The 17,341-nt window shown below is 34.1% G+C and overlaps 2 protein-coding genes and 1 long non-coding RNA gene across 6 annotated transcripts; 1 reads left to right on the top strand and 2 right to left on the bottom strand.

Annotated features, from left to right (window-relative positions):
* Window positions 1-1,948: 1,948 nt before the first annotated feature.
* LOC143348635 (peroxisomal N(1)-acetyl-spermine/spermidine oxidase) lies at window positions 1,949-6,093 on the bottom strand. Its single transcript, XM_076779148.1, has 3 exons — window positions 5,698-6,093; window positions 4,670-5,210; window positions 1,949-4,574 (listed from the first exon to the last, which is right to left on the bottom strand). Exons 1-3 carry the CDS (start codon window positions 5,879-5,881, stop codon window positions 3,740-3,742), a joined length of 1,560 nt encoding a protein of 519 aa, XP_076635263.1. The 5' UTR covers window positions 5,882-6,093; the 3' UTR covers window positions 1,949-3,739.
* Window positions 6,094-6,173: 80 nt separating this feature from the next.
* Window positions 6,174-11,114, top strand: LOC143348320 (uncharacterized). Its single transcript, XR_013080752.1, has 3 exons — window positions 6,174-6,451; window positions 10,168-10,297; window positions 10,905-11,114. It is a non-coding gene; the product is annotated as an uncharacterized LOC143348320 (long non-coding RNA).
* On the bottom strand, window positions 6,831-16,680 carry Sara (Smad anchor for receptor activation). 4 transcript variants are annotated; one of them, XM_076778396.1, is made up of 13 exons: window positions 15,851-16,680; window positions 13,361-15,673; window positions 13,210-13,289; window positions 11,767-11,944; window positions 10,923-11,114; window positions 10,722-10,844; window positions 10,483-10,647; window positions 10,261-10,420; window positions 9,487-9,902; window positions 9,135-9,378; window positions 8,936-9,056; window positions 8,544-8,705; window positions 6,831-8,261 (listed from the first exon to the last, which is right to left on the bottom strand). In XM_076778396.1, exons 1-13 carry the CDS (start codon window positions 15,906-15,908, stop codon window positions 8,106-8,108), a joined length of 4,368 nt encoding a protein of 1,455 aa, XP_076634511.1. In that variant the 5' UTR covers window positions 15,909-16,680; the 3' UTR covers window positions 6,831-8,105. The 4 variants fall into 4 exon arrangements, with proteins under 4 accessions (XP_076634511.1, XP_076634510.1, XP_076634512.1 ...); XM_076778395.1 differs by having other exon boundaries at window positions 10,923-11,141; window positions 15,851-16,679; XM_076778397.1 differs by having other exon boundaries at window positions 10,923-11,141; window positions 11,767-11,881; window positions 15,851-16,679.
* Window positions 16,681-17,341: the final 661 nt, after the last annotated feature.

Genomic DNA, 17,341 nt, shown 5'->3' with positions numbered 1-17,341 from the left:
TAGTTGGAAAACGTTACTTTCGTGCCGAATTCTTTTCTGTTCACCATATAAATTATTTTTAATTTTCGAATCGTTGCTTAGATAAAAGAATCTGCGAGCAATGTCCAATTCGGCAGCCTGATATAAACGTAATCTATTATATTTATAGTCATTATGTACGTGTACGTAGGATCGTTAAAACACATTAGCAGTACGGTGATCGTGTTACTGCCTAACAATAAGTGTTCTAATTTATTCTAAGAGTGTTCTTTTTAAATGGTCTAAATGGTTTAACCGGAAACAAAGTCACAAACAAGTATATGATTGAGAAATACAGATTGATATAGGAGAAGAAATTTGTTACATTCGATTTAAACAAAAAATTTAGAATCATGAGCATGACATTTTCTCCGCGAAAGAATTAACACTTTTAAAAAACAGTCAATTCCAAAGGCATTTTTTAAATCGATATTTTTCTTATATCCGTAGAGAATGTAACTGTTATTTTAATTAATACAAGTTTTGTAGTAAATAGTTGAGATGTATAAAATCTAATTGTATACAGTTGTTTTAGAGGCAGTATTAGTATCGACGATAGCTACTATCTATGTATATTCAATTATGATACGCGCCTCCTTAATCTTTGTCTTCCATTGCTATACGATCTATAATGGTATAGTCATAAAATTTCAAATGTAAAAAAGTACCGCGTAGCGTAACGATTATAAAATCGATCGTTATTAATTTCTAAAATCTTATAAAACGAAAATATAAGGCAATTAAAAATGTGTTCAGTTTTTCCATAGGATAAAACGTGCCTATAAAAGGATGCAGAAAAACGTAGAAGCAAAGTTATTTCATTACTTTGCTGATTAGTCTGTAGAATATCAGTAACGAGAATATTATATTATAGTATTCGATGTATTCGCTACTGCACTAGGTGAAAAGTGTTAAACTATCGACTAAACAGTAAAGTGTATTTTATTATTCTATAACGAAAATTATCCAAGATTTATTATTACATATATTCCTGTATACAGTTACATTGGTGCATGCAATGAATGTAACCGAATAGTCAATTTATATTTTTAACTTATTCACCATATTATACCTTATGTAGGTGTAAGTTAAGCTAATCGGAATCGGAAAATGATCAAGTACTGTACTACAATCACTTATTTCCAGGAACTCTGACATCTATTCTTTAATATTGACCCAAACGAGTACGTTCGTAAATTACTCTAAAAATGTAGCAAATGTATAGTTTTCAACTTGGATATAAAAGCAAAGGCAACTATACAGCCAATTGCATTTTTCACGTTGCTATGCTTTAATTCAATGTTAAACGTGAATAAAAATTGGCCATGTTAAAAGCCACGTTTGTTTTGATTTTTAAAATTCCGTATTCACCGAACATGATACAGCTTCACAAATAAATTATATATTTAACTTTGTCTACTGAATAACTGCAAATAAAAATTATGTAGTATCGGTTAGCTTTCTTTTTTATGCAAATTGCATTGTCGCTGACACAGTTTGAAACTTCGAAAAATATTATTCGGCTCTTAATACTTAATTTTCGTAATTAACCGACTTAAAGGTAATAATAATTGAATTTTCTTACTGTTCATCACTTTTTCTATTTAATTTATACTGACTGAAACAATACACTCGGTTGAAAGCTAAATATTATCATTCGAGAAAGCTAGTTGATACCATAATGCTCTTTGGCAAATTAAATTATGCGTTTAATATCACGGCATGTAATAAAAAAAAAAAATACTCATATTATCGTTATTAATCTCGCGAATTGATGTACAGATACAAATTGTAATCAAATTCTACGAGTAGAATTTATGTACCTGTACATAATTAAGTAATGCCATAGTTGCTTAAAAATATGATGTATAATATTTATTTGTACAATAAATGTACAAACTGACGTAACAATAAAGGTATTGCTTATTTCTAAACGACGACACATGTATGTGTAAAAATACCTCACTTTTTTCAGCTGTCTTACTTCGGACTAAATAAAAGATATACATATCTTCGACATTGTATTAACGAAATAACTCTTATCACAGTGAAATTGTGCTTGCACAACACAATTGAAAACAACATTAAATTTTCTTAATTAAGAAAACTAAATAAACTATTTCTAAATATCGACTTCATTGAATCGAATTAAAAATATATTCTGCTTTGTTTTCTATCCGTTTTGGAAATGGTACATACAGGTTGACCCAGAGTGTGAAATAATCAATTAAGATAATTACTAAAAATTATTTATTTCAGTTATAATACTATCTGTGCATAATATAACATTTCTTTGTCTTTTACGAGTTATTCTTCGATTTGCGTTGTTATGATTTAATATTGAGTGGCAGTTGCAGAAAAATTATTTAGGATCTTAGTAATACAAAATATGCACTGAAAAAATATTTTCAAAAGGTTTTTCATAGTAATATCGTAATAAAACAACAACGTTGCAAAGGTTTTCATCATGTTTTAAAAGTAGCAGGACACATTCGAAATTGTCTATTCTAGTGTTTTAATTATAAAAAATTCTGGAGTATCGATTCACATAATAATTCCTGTTGGTGATTGATTTTATTGCAAACTAGCCATTAAAACCATAAAAACCACGGATATTTCGTTACTCGTTTAAAACTAAATTACTTAACACAATGTGACTAGATAAAATGCACTTTTCTTATAATACTTCCAAGTATAAATAATTAAAAATGGAACATAGAGAATACTAATTTCACGTTAAATAAAAGTCTGTAACTTAGGAATTTTTGCAAGTGTTTTGCAAACTGTGTGGCTTAAACATATGTGTGTAATCACGCACGCATATGCATTCGACGATTAATATCGCTAAAATTTCTATGGAAATATGAGTGTTTGATTTTATCTTTTTGGTTGCATAACATATGGATTCGAAATAATGTTGCACTAACATTATATTATCCCTTACCTTGCAAACGCAAGTCAAACAACAAATATATTTTCATTATTTGATATAATAACTAGGGCTGCCACCAGTCTGCCTTTCGTATTTTTGTGCACAACATTCCACCATTAAAAATCTTTCATGACAGAATTATTAAAATTTAAAATAAACAAAACGACAATAAACTGCAAAGCTTCGTTTCTTTTGCAGAAATTTCAAGAACTGCTACGCGTCTCTGTGTTTTAAACACGGACAAGATTCAGAACATATCGTAAACATATCTAATTAATTAAAAAGTTATTCGACGCTGTTCAAAAGTTGACAACCCTAGTAATGACTAACAATTGCGGACGTTTTGAAATAATTTGCCTACGATAGAAAGCATTTCCGACGGCATTGAATATATAAAACTTCTGTACTACGCGTTAGGTGATCCCATAAAATTAAGCATCGTCTTGCAATACGATTTTCAACCGTCGTTCCTTTCTTGATCGACAAAGAAAGGCAAGACCGTGCCGTGAAATCAACAAAATGCACGTTTACGAAGTCTTAAGATTTTTAAACAGGCATCGTTATGTACATAATATAAACAATCCTCTACAGTATTTACAAAAAAAAAAAAAGAAAAAAAAGAAGTTTACGAATTTCGCATTAATACTAGACACCTATAGATCACGTTCGTCGCCGCCTTGACAATGTGTAAAATATCGTTCGTACCTCGGTAATAAATTGTGCTCGATAAGTGTGAAAACGTCGACATACAGAATAACTTTCGATTCATTTTCTAATAAATCCGAACGTTTAATTCAAGGAGATCCCTTGTATCCACGAGCTAAGGTCATTTGTGTCTTCGCAAATGAGACTTAACGAATTCTTCTCGTTCTTTTTCGACTCCAGGAGCGTTTGGGCAGCGGTTCGACCGGTTAAATACGCTCCGTGTACCGTACTATAAAAGGAAGAATGCGTATGCTCGCCAGCAAACGCTATTACGATTTTCGATGGATCGTCCTCTTGTTTTATAGGCTCGGCTAAATAATTGATATCTAATTGACTCGCACCGACCGCCATAGCGGTATAGGAACCGTGCGTGTACGGTTGCGAATACCACGAGGTATGCACGCAATTCTTTGGCGCCGGTACGAACGGATCGTTGAGAAATTTTCTCAATATCGTCGTGCACACATCGGCAACTTCCGTTGTATTTAAGTGCTCCATATATTCGGCAGCCTTCCCCGAAATCCACCCTAATAACAAGGTTTCTGAAATTTTAGTAAAAGAATATATCTTCCTGAACCATGTTTTGCTAATATCTTGCTTTTCCTCTTCCGTCAACCCTCTGTCGTCCCAGAGGAGCATCACTTCCGATACACCAGGATTCAAAAACGGTCTTTCGTATTCTAAAAATATTTTGTCCACGGTACCGAACAGAAGTCTGTCTATAGCGTCCAGTTTGTATTTAGGTAGAGGCGGATCGAATATATCGTTAGCTTTTTCCTTAAGAACTCCTAATGGCAATGTACAAATCACATGTTCCGCTAATATCGTTTTTCCATTTTCACATTGTATTTCTATAAAGGTGTTCATATTGGAACAGTTATTTTCAGAATTTACATCTATGCAATTTCTCTTTTGCCACCTACAATAAGCAGACTTGTATATGAACATGCATCGCACGATACCGGCAAGTATCGATCCGTTCTTTTTTCGGAAGTCGTAATATGAAATTCTTACCTAATTTTAGTAACAACGTGTCTGGTAAGAATGTTGTTCTTTGGTATATGTTTTGCAACAGGTTCCAATATAGCGCTGTATCCGTCTGGAAGACTAATATTGCCACCTTGTAATTCTGCATATGAGCCCATTTCGGAAAGATCAACATCTTCCATACTATCACAGCCAGTAATACAGGTTTCTCTTTTAAGTAAACAGTCGAATAACAATTGTCTAACTCTTCTATCTTCGGTTGGCAAAGATGATAAGTAAATCTCAGCCTCTAACGCGACATGAGCGCCTACACTGTTTATTCCATCGGGGGGACTATAAGGGCTTAAAAAATATTCTTCGCATCGCCTTAGAAAACACACATAAGCTTCGTAGATTTCTTGCAAAACTGGAAAGGGTAGTTGCTTGCCATCTTCCATAGCTGCTACAACTTTATGAGGCCTTGGTATGCGTACTATGTTTATTAATCCATTTACCATAGCTAATTCAAACATTGGGTTTCCTAAGACTCCATGGATCCAATTCGCACCTAACTCGACTTTTTCATTGCCTACATTAAAATATATCAGAGTTTCAAAACTGTTGTAATATCAGTTTTGGGTTTTGAAACAGTTATGGAACCGAAACAATGGAATAACTGACTAACTTTTAATCACAATCGATACACGACAATTTGAAAGTTACTTTCTGAAATTTTTCAGTCCCTGAAATATATACCTTGTTTAGATCTAAATTAGAGTTTAACTACAAACGAAAGTTAAATTAGAGTCCCTCGATCTAGTAAACGCCTTCATCAATATTACTGTTTATTTATTCAATGAAGAAGATAATCGTTATAAATACTGTACCGATTAGTAGGCTAACGATTAAATTTCATAATTACGAAGTAAGAAAATAAGAATTTGACCATTCCTTGAAGTACGAAAGGCATACCGGAAGCATGAAAGAATTATTTTGGTTAAAATCAAAAAACCAAAATAAAGAATCGAACTCTTATCGATTAAGGGAATTGAAAAATAGGTTAAGTAGAGACTCACCGATTTTTATAGCGACGATACGACCGCCTATCCGATTTCGTGCTTCGACAATCAAAAAATCGGTTTCGTGGTTTTTCAATAAATGATTCGCGGCCGATAATCCGGCCATTCCGGCACCGACAATTAAAATTTTACATTTAACTTTATCATTCTCCAACGTACTCGTGGATTCCGCCATGATCATATCATATCAACTGTCAATGATAAAACGAACATGGACAACTTATTAATTTTTATCTACGAAACAGTGGACACAAACGTTTCTCCATTTTGTTCTAGATATCGTATGTAAGTACTTTCTAAGCGATATACAGGGAGTTACTTAAAAGTACCCTTCTTGGAATGTATTCGGTCCGAGCTCTTCGGCAGTTTTCGTTCTTTACACACGACAGAGAATACAACGACTTAAATTCGCACTAAAGCGTGTAGTTACTTTCATTTTTTACCACATGATTCTTGGCGCGTTAAAACACGAGACGTATTTAAACGCGCGCGTGCACGTACGATCAACGGAAATTAACTGCGTATTTTGTTAACACAATCTTACCGCGTTTGTAATTAACGAAATAAAAATACGAGAATTTACGGACGAGCTGGCATTACGAATTGGTAGTTCAAGAAACCAACACATTCATTTAACGAAGTGGAAATTGCTTTCAGAATAAGATTTGGTGTAGAGTATAGTTAGTAATACACGCACAGTGCGATGGAAGCCTCCTTTCGTCAAAATGAGTTTACAACCGCAGTAATACAGGTATTAAAATCAATTTATCAAATAGCAATAATAACATAGAAACAAATACCGGTATTATTATCTTCGAGAAAAATACGACCATTCAATTTTAACCACGACTTAAATTGTCGATAATATGGGTTTTAATTTTTTACTACAATATCGAAGATCTGAATATTATTGCAAATTTGTTGCTATTTTAATATATATAAATTTCTACAGATATTTGTATATACCTACCGTATACCTGATAGAATACTCAAGTTATTTCTGTCATATCTCAATCATCCGCGGCAATATTCACCGTAAAACATAATCGCACTTTTGTTTAAACTTTCGATCGTAGAATAGTCACGACACATAGCTTCTCAAAGCGTAAACGATAAAATAAAAAACAAAATACTTAATACAATCACAATATTGTATTGTTATCACAAAAATACACATAGTAGACTAAGATAACATTTTTTTTTTTATATTAATCACTGTTAACTGCTTTCGAAATTGAAATTTGTTCGATTGCAACAGAATTCATACAATATGTACCTTTTATACATATTTACAGATTATCGTTACTAACTGCACAAAACTATTTGTGTTACACATTACTTATTAGCTAAAATATCAAATAAAATGTCTACTTCAAGATAGGTATGTTTTCTTTTCTTACCTTTTGGAAGAAATTTTAATTAATAAAATATCATGGAATTTTTCAACATATGTTAAGTACAAACTTCGAGAGATTCTTCAAATGCTTTCCCTACTTTAGATGTACAATTGTATACAAGTTGTTTGATAAAGCTAACGAATATTATCATTTTTTGTTAAAGAAAACTGCACATTTCTTTATATAATAATCGGAATACTTAGATTAGCTTTAAATATAGTCCTTTGCTTATACAGTCTCTTGAAATTCAACATTCTAATGACTTCCTTTCAATCTTTTACTAGACTATACTAATCGAATTTAATTAAAAACATTTTTATAACTATTTCAAGTGAAGATCCCGTTTCCTTAAAACACGTAGAGATTAACAAAAACCATTTTATTTACCAAGTTAACACTTTTAATACTCCTTTGTCAAAAAAATACTATTAACTATCATTGTACAAATATTACACGAATAACAAGAAAACGAATATATTTACATAATGTAAATAACAAATGATGGTATCTCGTTTTATTTTTAACTGGAAACAATTAAAAATTCTTAAAAATCTTTATACAAAAAAGAAAAAACATACGTTTGTTGCCAATGTTTTCCGAATAAAAAATATTATGAAACAAAGAATTCGATTTCCAGACACCAAAGGAATAAAGCTAATATAATTTAAAACAAATTCGAGTATCTACCTTTAAATTCACAATGCTCTTTCACTTAGCAATTATTATTTATATTTGCATATTAATAGTTATTCTTATATCTTTACTGGACATGATTCGGTACATATCATGATATATATATATATATATAAGCGCTTTTGTGTTGTCTATGTAGGTGGTTAGTATTCAAATAGAAAATGTTTTTCCCCTCGTTTCTGACCATCTATTTCAATAGTTTCACGAATTTTTAAATTATACATGTCGGGTGCACAGATGTCGCGCCACCCTTTGCATATTTATATTTCGTTCGATAAACTTGTTAACAAAACAAGAGCAGACCGGGGATAGATTTTAATAGTCAAGTATGTAGAAAATTAATTCAAGCACCGTATGCGTATCTTGACTGCTTTGCGCTGCTTTATGCAGGACTTGAATTAATTCGTTGTCCAAACTGTTCATGTAGATCGGAGGCAATTTCATGCCTTCACTACCAGCTTCATAACCCACCTAGTGTTATATTATAACTCTTCATTATATGTTTTTTTTTTTTTCAAAGGACAGAGTATTCTGATAAAATTTTCTTTTCACCCTGCTGTTTTCCTTGGGTCTGCATGACCCTAAATAAAATTTTAACTTTTATAGGTATTTGTTAACATTATTGGTTGGGTACTTTTCATTGCCTGAAAGAATTTGTGTTTCTAACGCAAAGGAAACACGCGGAAGAAGCAAACACGTGTACTCTAACTCAGGGAAACAGCAGGGTTAATTTTAAAAATTTAAGAAACTTACGTTATCTGGATGAATGGTAGTTCTCACGCCAAGTTTCATTAAACCAGCAGTAGCCAGAAGATCCAGTAGCTTTACTAAAGCCATACACGTTGCTTTCGCTATGTTTCCAGATAATTTATTTATATCTACTGGATCGTGAACCCCGTTCGGATGGTCGTCAGACTTTTAACAGAAACAGTTCGAACTACATTTGTTTGATGTCATTTTATAGTAATTGAAAGATAATCTATTATTTAAGAAAGAACATCAAATCGGTCACATTTTGTCTAACTCTGACCACAACAGAAGTCACGAAAAAGACAAAATAAGCCAGTTTTTACCATTTTTGTAGTTCTAGCATCAAAGATTCGCGATGATCGCAAATGTAAAAGTCTATTTATTACTGCACATACCTTAATAATAAATACTTCTCTCCAACGAATGAATCTGCTTGTTCCTTTACAATGAATACCATTACGTACTCTGATAGATGGAATACCGTCCATTGGTTGCCCGTCGATAGGACTCTTAACTCTGAAATCAAATAACGAATCTCAATAGTTAACACGGCAAATTGAAATAATTCGAAGAAACAACTATAATGACATTTACCCCAGATTGAACTGTACGTCGTTATCGACCCATTTTATGTTTACTGTCTCGTCTGGCTCCGGTGCTCCTTGTCGACCGCAGCCGATGGAAAAGTCCTGCATATTTCTGAGGGCCGCCTTTAAGGCCTCCATCTTTTCCGGCATTATTTCCACCATCAAACCATCCTCCACTATACTCGATTTGGCTGAGAGACCCATCGACGACTTTAACGCGCCGTTAATAACAATGAAACTCGTTCCCGTCACTAAATCAAGCGACAGACATTAATTGGTATTTTAAAATATACTGAAAGGCAACGGCGCAACATTAGTAGCTGTCTTTTCGTCGCATTTGTTACGAATCAAAAGCGCACCTGTTCTTGGTTTATTGTTGATACTTATCGCTTGCGTCTGATAACTGCTCTCGTCGCCCGTGTTGGTTTGTATGCAGACCAAATGCGAGTCCGCAGTTATGCTGAAATTCGATGCGTACGCTAATACGTGATCGTTCGAGTTGTTCAAACCTTTTATCACTTGATCGTATCGGTTCTTCGGAAACATTACGTCCGTCATTCTGTTCCTCAAGTGTATAGTCAATCCTCTAACGCCGGGTAACGTGTATCCAAAGTTTCTGAAATCCGCCAACACCTTCATAACCGTGTGCCCTATTTCGAAGTACAAAGCGTCCCGGAACCGAACGGAAAACAGCGGGCAAGGATAGTAACGATATTCTGCGCCGAGGCGCAAAACAAGGCGCAATGGAAACACTTTGGCCCACGGCGTTTCCCACCTAAAGAAATTAATTGATTAACACAGATTTTTTCAAGTTTCGTTTCTGAAAAATAAAGGAAAGTAACTACGGTAATGCCTTAGATGTTGATAGTGACCTGGAAGGGAGGTATCACCCTTCCACGAGAAGAAGGCACAGCGTGTTTACATCCCCACTCTTGCCGCAGTTCGCTGATTGGCTGTCACCGATCTTCGTCACACGCTGTGCCTTCTTCTCGTGGAAGCACAGTAGATCTTCCTGGAAATAATGTCTCTTTCTTTTTCAGAGTTCCAAGAACCGATGGGGACAATGTTCGGCCAATTTCCAAGGCATTTCCAAGGTCTTTTACAACTTTTATTACAACCGTAACGAAACAAACCTGTGCACCAGAAGACCAACTAGGAATGGGGCAGGAGGTAAAACAATCTTTTGTAGACACTGCAACGTTTGTCGTATAAAAAGGAAACCTGCATGTTCCCGCGAACCCAAAAGATTTCCTCCGTGATATATTGAAAATCCCAACTCGGATACCGTATTCCCTGCATTACGATGATTATTAAGTTACGTTATAAATCCGCTGAAATAAAACGTGAAACAATACCTGCGATAGCTTCAAGGTATAACTCGTTGATGAAAATAAGGAGATCCTTTGGTATCTGGGTTTCATCCGGCAATGTTTCAACTAGTAATATAACTTCGTCTTGACCAACGCACGCTAGTCCTTTCGATGTAACGTTCCAACATGTTTTATTTATGCAGCAATTTACTGCAAAGGAGTAATTTGTTAGAAGCTTTTTTTTCGAATTAATACACGCAATACTTGTTTTCGGTTAAACTCACAATTTAATATCTTAATATAGGCATAGAGATTCCGATTAATCGCGAACATCACTGGTGGTTCGCATTCGTTTTTTATCGTTTTGTAGAGAAGCTCTTCATCCGTTACAGCGTGGTACGATACTCCTGTTAAATCAAATAGACCCGTGTAATGTAATGTTAAAGCAAAATAGCTACCTATTTCAGATAGATTCGTTTACTTACGTCCTTTGTGTATCGTTACGGTTGGCGGAAGGGCATTGGGATCCTGCGGCACGTAACTCTCGGTATTTGGATCCAGACGCGGCAAGTTCTGTCTTTTGACAGAAGTACTCGGCACGGACGATCCAGGCGTTGGTATAATCATACTTGCCAATTTCCGGTACGGCCGTTTCAAGTCCCATGACATGTCTAGTTCTGTCAGGTCACAGCCAGGCCTTATTCCTGTGTTTTAGTTATAGGTGCATAAAACCAAAACAAACAGGAAGGAGCGGGGCCAATGACAAGGTGAAACGTTTTAAGGAGATCGAAAATAAAGAATAATATTGCACATGGAGACGGGAATATAACTTCAACTCAAATAACTAAAACGTAATGCAAGGTATGTTAGGTATAGATTACAACATAGAGTTATCGCCTCTATGTCTCTACAGAGTTATTGCGTGTCAATCGTTTAGTAATTAATTGCTTTAGAATTATAAAAAATTTAACATCCTCTGAAAGCTTTAAATCGAAGTAAAATTTAGTTCAAATGCTTAAGCAAGTTGTATGATACAGCAAGTCCTTGAGTTATACGCGAATTTTTAAGTATGGGTTGTGCCTTTACTTATATCCTCGTACAAAGCTATTTAGAATATAAGGTTGTCACAGGATAAAAGTTTTAGAATGAATTAACAACATAAGCCAAAGACTGACTGTATAACAACTCAAACATTTATGAAATATCAACAACTTTCGACCGAAAAATATATCCACTCGCAATCCAGATAAACTTTCCAGGCACATATTTCATTCTTTTTGCATCATGTAAGTCTAAAATCATTTAATGTTATATGTAATTTTTACCTACCATCGCTAAACATAACAGACTTTGAAACTTCGGGTCGAGTCTTTGTACCACCTTCTCTTTTAAGAACTCCAACAGGTACCATGACTGTAGGTGGTGGGGGCAGTCCGCCAGCTAACTGTTGTAAGGGTGGTATAGTTGAACAGTACTCCATGGGATTATTTGGATTAGGCTGTCTCCCCTATAACCATTTGTCGAATACTCCTAACATTCACATTTATTTTTTCATCCAGTAAACACAGATTGGATACACGAAGTAGTACAATGTTTCTTTGATCGTTTCGGTGAATATATCGTCCACCGAACGATATTAAAATTACCTTCGGTCGATGCTTCCTTAATTAAATAACTAAACAACTAAACCTGACATTAAGAAAAAAAATAACTTAATAAAACAAATACGTTTAACGAAACTTAAGTATCGAGCTCCAAATTATTAATGTTAATATGCCCGCAGAACTTAATTAGACCACAAATATTTTCTGTGTTTACTGGACATTCATTGCAATTAAAATGTAAAGCAGCCAAGTAACTCTTCACAAATTACGCTACAGTTAAAAAAAAAAACATGCCTTATATTTGTAATATATAAATTAATATCTAACAAGAAAACGAGAAAAAAAAATATAGAACTAATATTTATAACACGTAAGAAAAACAATGCAAATATGTTGAACGTGCTACTAAATTTTATCATTCTCTTAATTTAGAAGAATAAATTCTAAATACTGCAAATTGGCTAAAATACGAGACATTGTTTCTGTCTCATAATTGTAAGAAGATTGTGAAGTTCCTGCCTTAAACCTTATGTCCTACAAATTAATCGGAAACAACGAGAAAGAAGTATTCAACAAGTTGTTATAGGTGATTATTAAACTTATGCTAATGTTTAGATTAATTAAAAAAAAAGATGTTTTGCTTAAATATAATTATGATACATACACTTTATTTCTTTAAATAGCTGATGCAATAAACAGCCAAGTTATAAGTCTTTGGAAAATAAATGTTTATCTGATCAAAATAACCATATAATATGAAATAATTCTTTGACTATAAAAACTCAGTAAGCCTTACAATCTTCTATTTTTCGTAAAAAATTTAGGAATAAATAAAAAAAAGAATATCAAATATTTTACACTAAATAAAAATCTAATAAAATTATACAATCAGGCATCTATGAATACGATATCCTATATTGCTATTGTCATAAACAATTGAATCAAATTAATAAATTAATGAAAATTGTAAAACAATTAAATATTAATTCAATACTGTATTAATAAAAAACGAACGCTTCAAACTACTAGTAATTCGTATTCTGTGTAACAACACGAGGTCGTACAATGTTAATATGCGCTAGCAGAATTTATGGGTTCATACATAGAAAAAAAAAAACAAAAAAAAATACATAGCAATCGTTTACAATATAATTTGTATTCGACGTACCTGGGGCGAATTGATATCGTTGTTGCTCATGCACGTTGGGTAATCAGAAGACCATTCTCCTAAGCCTTGTCCCGTTTCGGCTGAAAAAACAAAGTTTGTTTACTATAATCCCTTTTCTTATATTATGAAAAAAAAAAGTTCTAACAATTACCTTTCGTAAGTAGCTGATAACAGGAAACGCAAACGCGGGAGTCGATGTTACCTTGATACTCTAATTTATATTTCATACTACAGCATTTGTTACACAATACCTTTCCGCATGCACGACAGTGATGCCGCCTTTTGATTACTGTAAATTTTACATCGCAGAACATACAACTGGGTGCATCGCTATCTGGTACCCAGAACGGAGGCTGCTTCCCCAAACCTGAATTAGATTCTGGTAAGGAATTGTCTAAGATATCTGGCGAAGATCCTTGATCTTCTTTCGTGCCATCGACATCGGACGGCACTTGACCCGACGTATCACTCGTAGAGCCAAGTATTTGATGGTCGTCTGTATTATTTGTCAAAACAATATCCAAAGTCTGAGGTCGTACCGGCTTCTCTGACTCATCGCTCGTATCGCTCGTATTTGATTTTATGGAAGCTTCCACAGATTTGGACATTGATTCGTCACAATGTGACGCCGCGTCGTTTAAATCTTTTATTTCGGACGCTATCGAAATACTTTCTTCGGAGTTATTATCGACGTTGCTTTGCATTTTTAATTCGCAAGCTTGACTATATTGCGCGGGACTTTCTCTCTGCTCTCTCGGTTGCGTTTCAATTTTATCGCTAGTCGATGATTCGTGATTAATATTTATATTGTATGTACAATATTCTTGAACGTCATTAATATGTTCTGCATTAGGTACAGATTCGTTCTCTAAAGTTATATGAATGTCTTCGCGTTTCTCCGTCTTGTTTTTATCCGTATGCGATAACTTCAATTCTCTACTGCATATATTATTTAAGACATCGTTACGCACATCTTCTTTCCCTCGTTCATCGTAGTGTTGTTGATTTTGTTTCTTTAATAAATCAGTCTCTATTTCCTTATCGATTTCTTCTTTCTTATGGTCAATAACCGAAACGATTTCCAATTTTTCATTTAATTCTTCCTGTATCGTTTTAGAAGGTTCTGCAACTGTATCTTTCAACATCGATGATTCATCCTTTTGTTCTTGCGTCGTACTTTGCATTACATTTCCCAATACAGTTTCATGCAATTTATGCGTCGTAGTGTTTTCGTGCTTATTACTTTCGTTCTTCAATATCTCTTCTTTTTCAAGTTCAGCTAAATACTGAGTCAGTTCCTCTTCCGATAAATTATTGATACTACCGAATCCAAGCGGTTTATGTTCCAGGTCTGAATTATCCTTGTGTTTTTCGACTGAATCGGAATTTGTTGTATCTAAATTCTTATTTTGCTCTAATTGCTTTACAGACTCCTTTTTACAACTAGGCTTCTGAGCATAAGGGCACTCAAATAGTGAATTATTTTCTCTGCTTACTGTATCGATATTTCCATGTACATGATCAAAATTATGTTTATTATGTACTTTGTTGTTTACAACTTCTGCTTCAATACTTAATCCACTACACGTTTCGACTCCCATTGAATTTCTAAAGAGTTCTGTTTCATTTTTTGTTTCTTTAATATCTGGTAAATGAATATTCTTTGAGCTCTCTTCTTCAATACTACTTTCACAAGTAACAGGCAATTCTAATGTTACGGGTACTGCAATGTCTTGATGACCTGAAACCGACGCTTCTTTACTTGTATTAATTGTGTCATTTGTTTGTTTAAGCAATATACTCTCATTGGTATCTGTAATAGAACTTTCAATTAACCGAGGTATTTCGTTTCCACGCCAAATCGTTTTAGTTTCTACATTAGATTGTACTTCCGGTTCATCTAATACAGAGTGAATACAGTCCGAGCTACCAGGCGGCGCGTTTATGTACTCATTCAAACTACTGAAAACGTTACTAACACTGGGCTTGGTATTAAATTGATTCAGTTTCTTATCGTACCTATTGCCAATCTTTGGACTACTACTACCATTTTGTTGCTTTTGGATCAACTTTTGAGATATGTCATTGTGTATTGTCAAAGGAACCTGTTCAGAGTAAGGTGAGACAGCCTGTTTCTGTGTTAGTTTACTGTCATTCGTGCATTCTTGCATATAAAAATGATTTACACTGTCTATACTATCTATTGTTGTTTCGTCTTTACTATAGTCAACAGCATCAGGAATTGTGTTTTTGTCGCCAACACACATACTTCTCGTAGCTGTTTGCTGTAAATCCTTGTGCCTTTCCAAAGATGATATAACATCGAATTCTTTGTTAGCTTTCCTAGACTCTATCAAAAGATAATTGTAAGGTTTCAAGACCGAAGGTTCCAAGTTACACTTAATCGTGGAAGATGATGCATTGTTCGTTGAAGGATTAACAGATGCTATTTGCTCCGCGCAATCTGAAAGATGCATTAATTGTATGAAAAAGATGTTATTTTTCGTGGAACTATTTTTGCGAAATTAAACGACGGAAAAACAATTCGATAAGAATCTAATCGAAAGAAACGAGCACAGTCGTCGAAATGAACAAAATATATCGTGAATATTGTAGAATCCCGAGAGATAAAAATTCTCACCTTCGTTGAATTCAAAATCGTCGAGAACTTTGTCCAAATCGACGGCAAATTTTTCCATTGCGTCGTTAACGTTGTTTATACTAATCACGAGGTCATTTAACACATTTCTGTCCAACTTTTGACAAATTGCGAATACAATTCCATGAAAGGTGTTTGCTGGAACGAGATGTACGACGTAATTTTGAAATTGCTCACTTGTCTATACGTCAAATATCGTCGCGAGCCACGGAACGTCGAACGATAATCGGCTGGTCGCATCAGCAACTGGACATTTTTAATGATTTGATAAGCCTATTACGGAGAATAAATCATTCCGTGTTACGAATCCTTCTTGCGTTAAATATCCTTGATTAGTAACGTGTGTCTTTATGAATCGGTTCCCCTCGATTATCCATGACACGTAGCCGTGACATCGGTGGAAAAGATTTTTATTCGAGCCACACGTCCGGAAAAACGATACGTAACGGTCGAAGGAACGATCATGAATCTTCGGTCATCACGTGGATTAATTGACAGCGGAATAAGTGATCGTGCATGTTCGCACGATACTTGCCCACAGAACTGTCATTCTACTACGTGAGCGCAGGAACGAACTTCTTCCTATCGATGAATCGAAATTCACGGCCGCATTCTCGATCGATCGATTATCTCAGGAAACATGTGCAATTTTTCGTCGAGAACGCTTTTAAAAAAAAAAGAAAATTTAATCGTTCGAATAAACTTAAATATATCGATGATAGACGGGCCTCTGTCTTTTAAATGACGTAGATCGGTGACTCGGAATCGTCACAATTTTATCGTAACAACGATATCTCCGATTAGAAATTCCTATGACAGGGTGAATTGTTACAGGTAGTAATAAAATATAAAGGGTGTTCTTTTTCTTTGTGACGAAGACTCACGTACCGTTGGGTGTGAAACGATCTCCAAACATGATTGGCTAAACGGCATAAACAATTTACTAGAGACGTTGCATATTTATGGCTAAACTGTCTCTACACTATAAAGATGCGACGCATGTATGTGTTATAAGTAACCTATGTTCGTGCATAGCTACATATGCATAATATACCTATATATAGTGTTTTATGGAAGCGTATCACTGAATTATGGAACTATATACATATATGTATAGTAGAGATAGCTAGAACGGTTACTTGTGAATCACTCGTGATTCTATCGCATTTGTTCTCAATCACGGTGATTTTTCATAATGATTTCTGATTTTTCACGATCAGAATTGTTAATTTAAATGTAAATACACCCTTGATTCCTCCATGATTCCTGTTTTATATAAGTATATATTATTCTAATCATGTAATATTCATAAACATGTTAACTATATTATGATTATGGAAATGTGGTGAAAGTCTAGAACTTAAAGAAGTTGTCACTAACATAATAATATACTTTTTAAATTCTTAAATAAATATTTACTTATTAATAATTATATTGTCTATAATGAAGAAATACAATCATGCATGTGTAATT

This window comes from Colletes latitarsis, chromosome 11, assembly GCF_051014445.1.
Source record: "Colletes latitarsis isolate SP2378_abdomen chromosome 11, iyColLati1, whole genome shotgun sequence".
NCBI lineage: Eukaryota > Metazoa > Arthropoda > Insecta > Hymenoptera > Colletidae > Colletes > Colletes latitarsis.
This window is presented reverse-complemented; position numbering and strand designations above follow the sequence as displayed.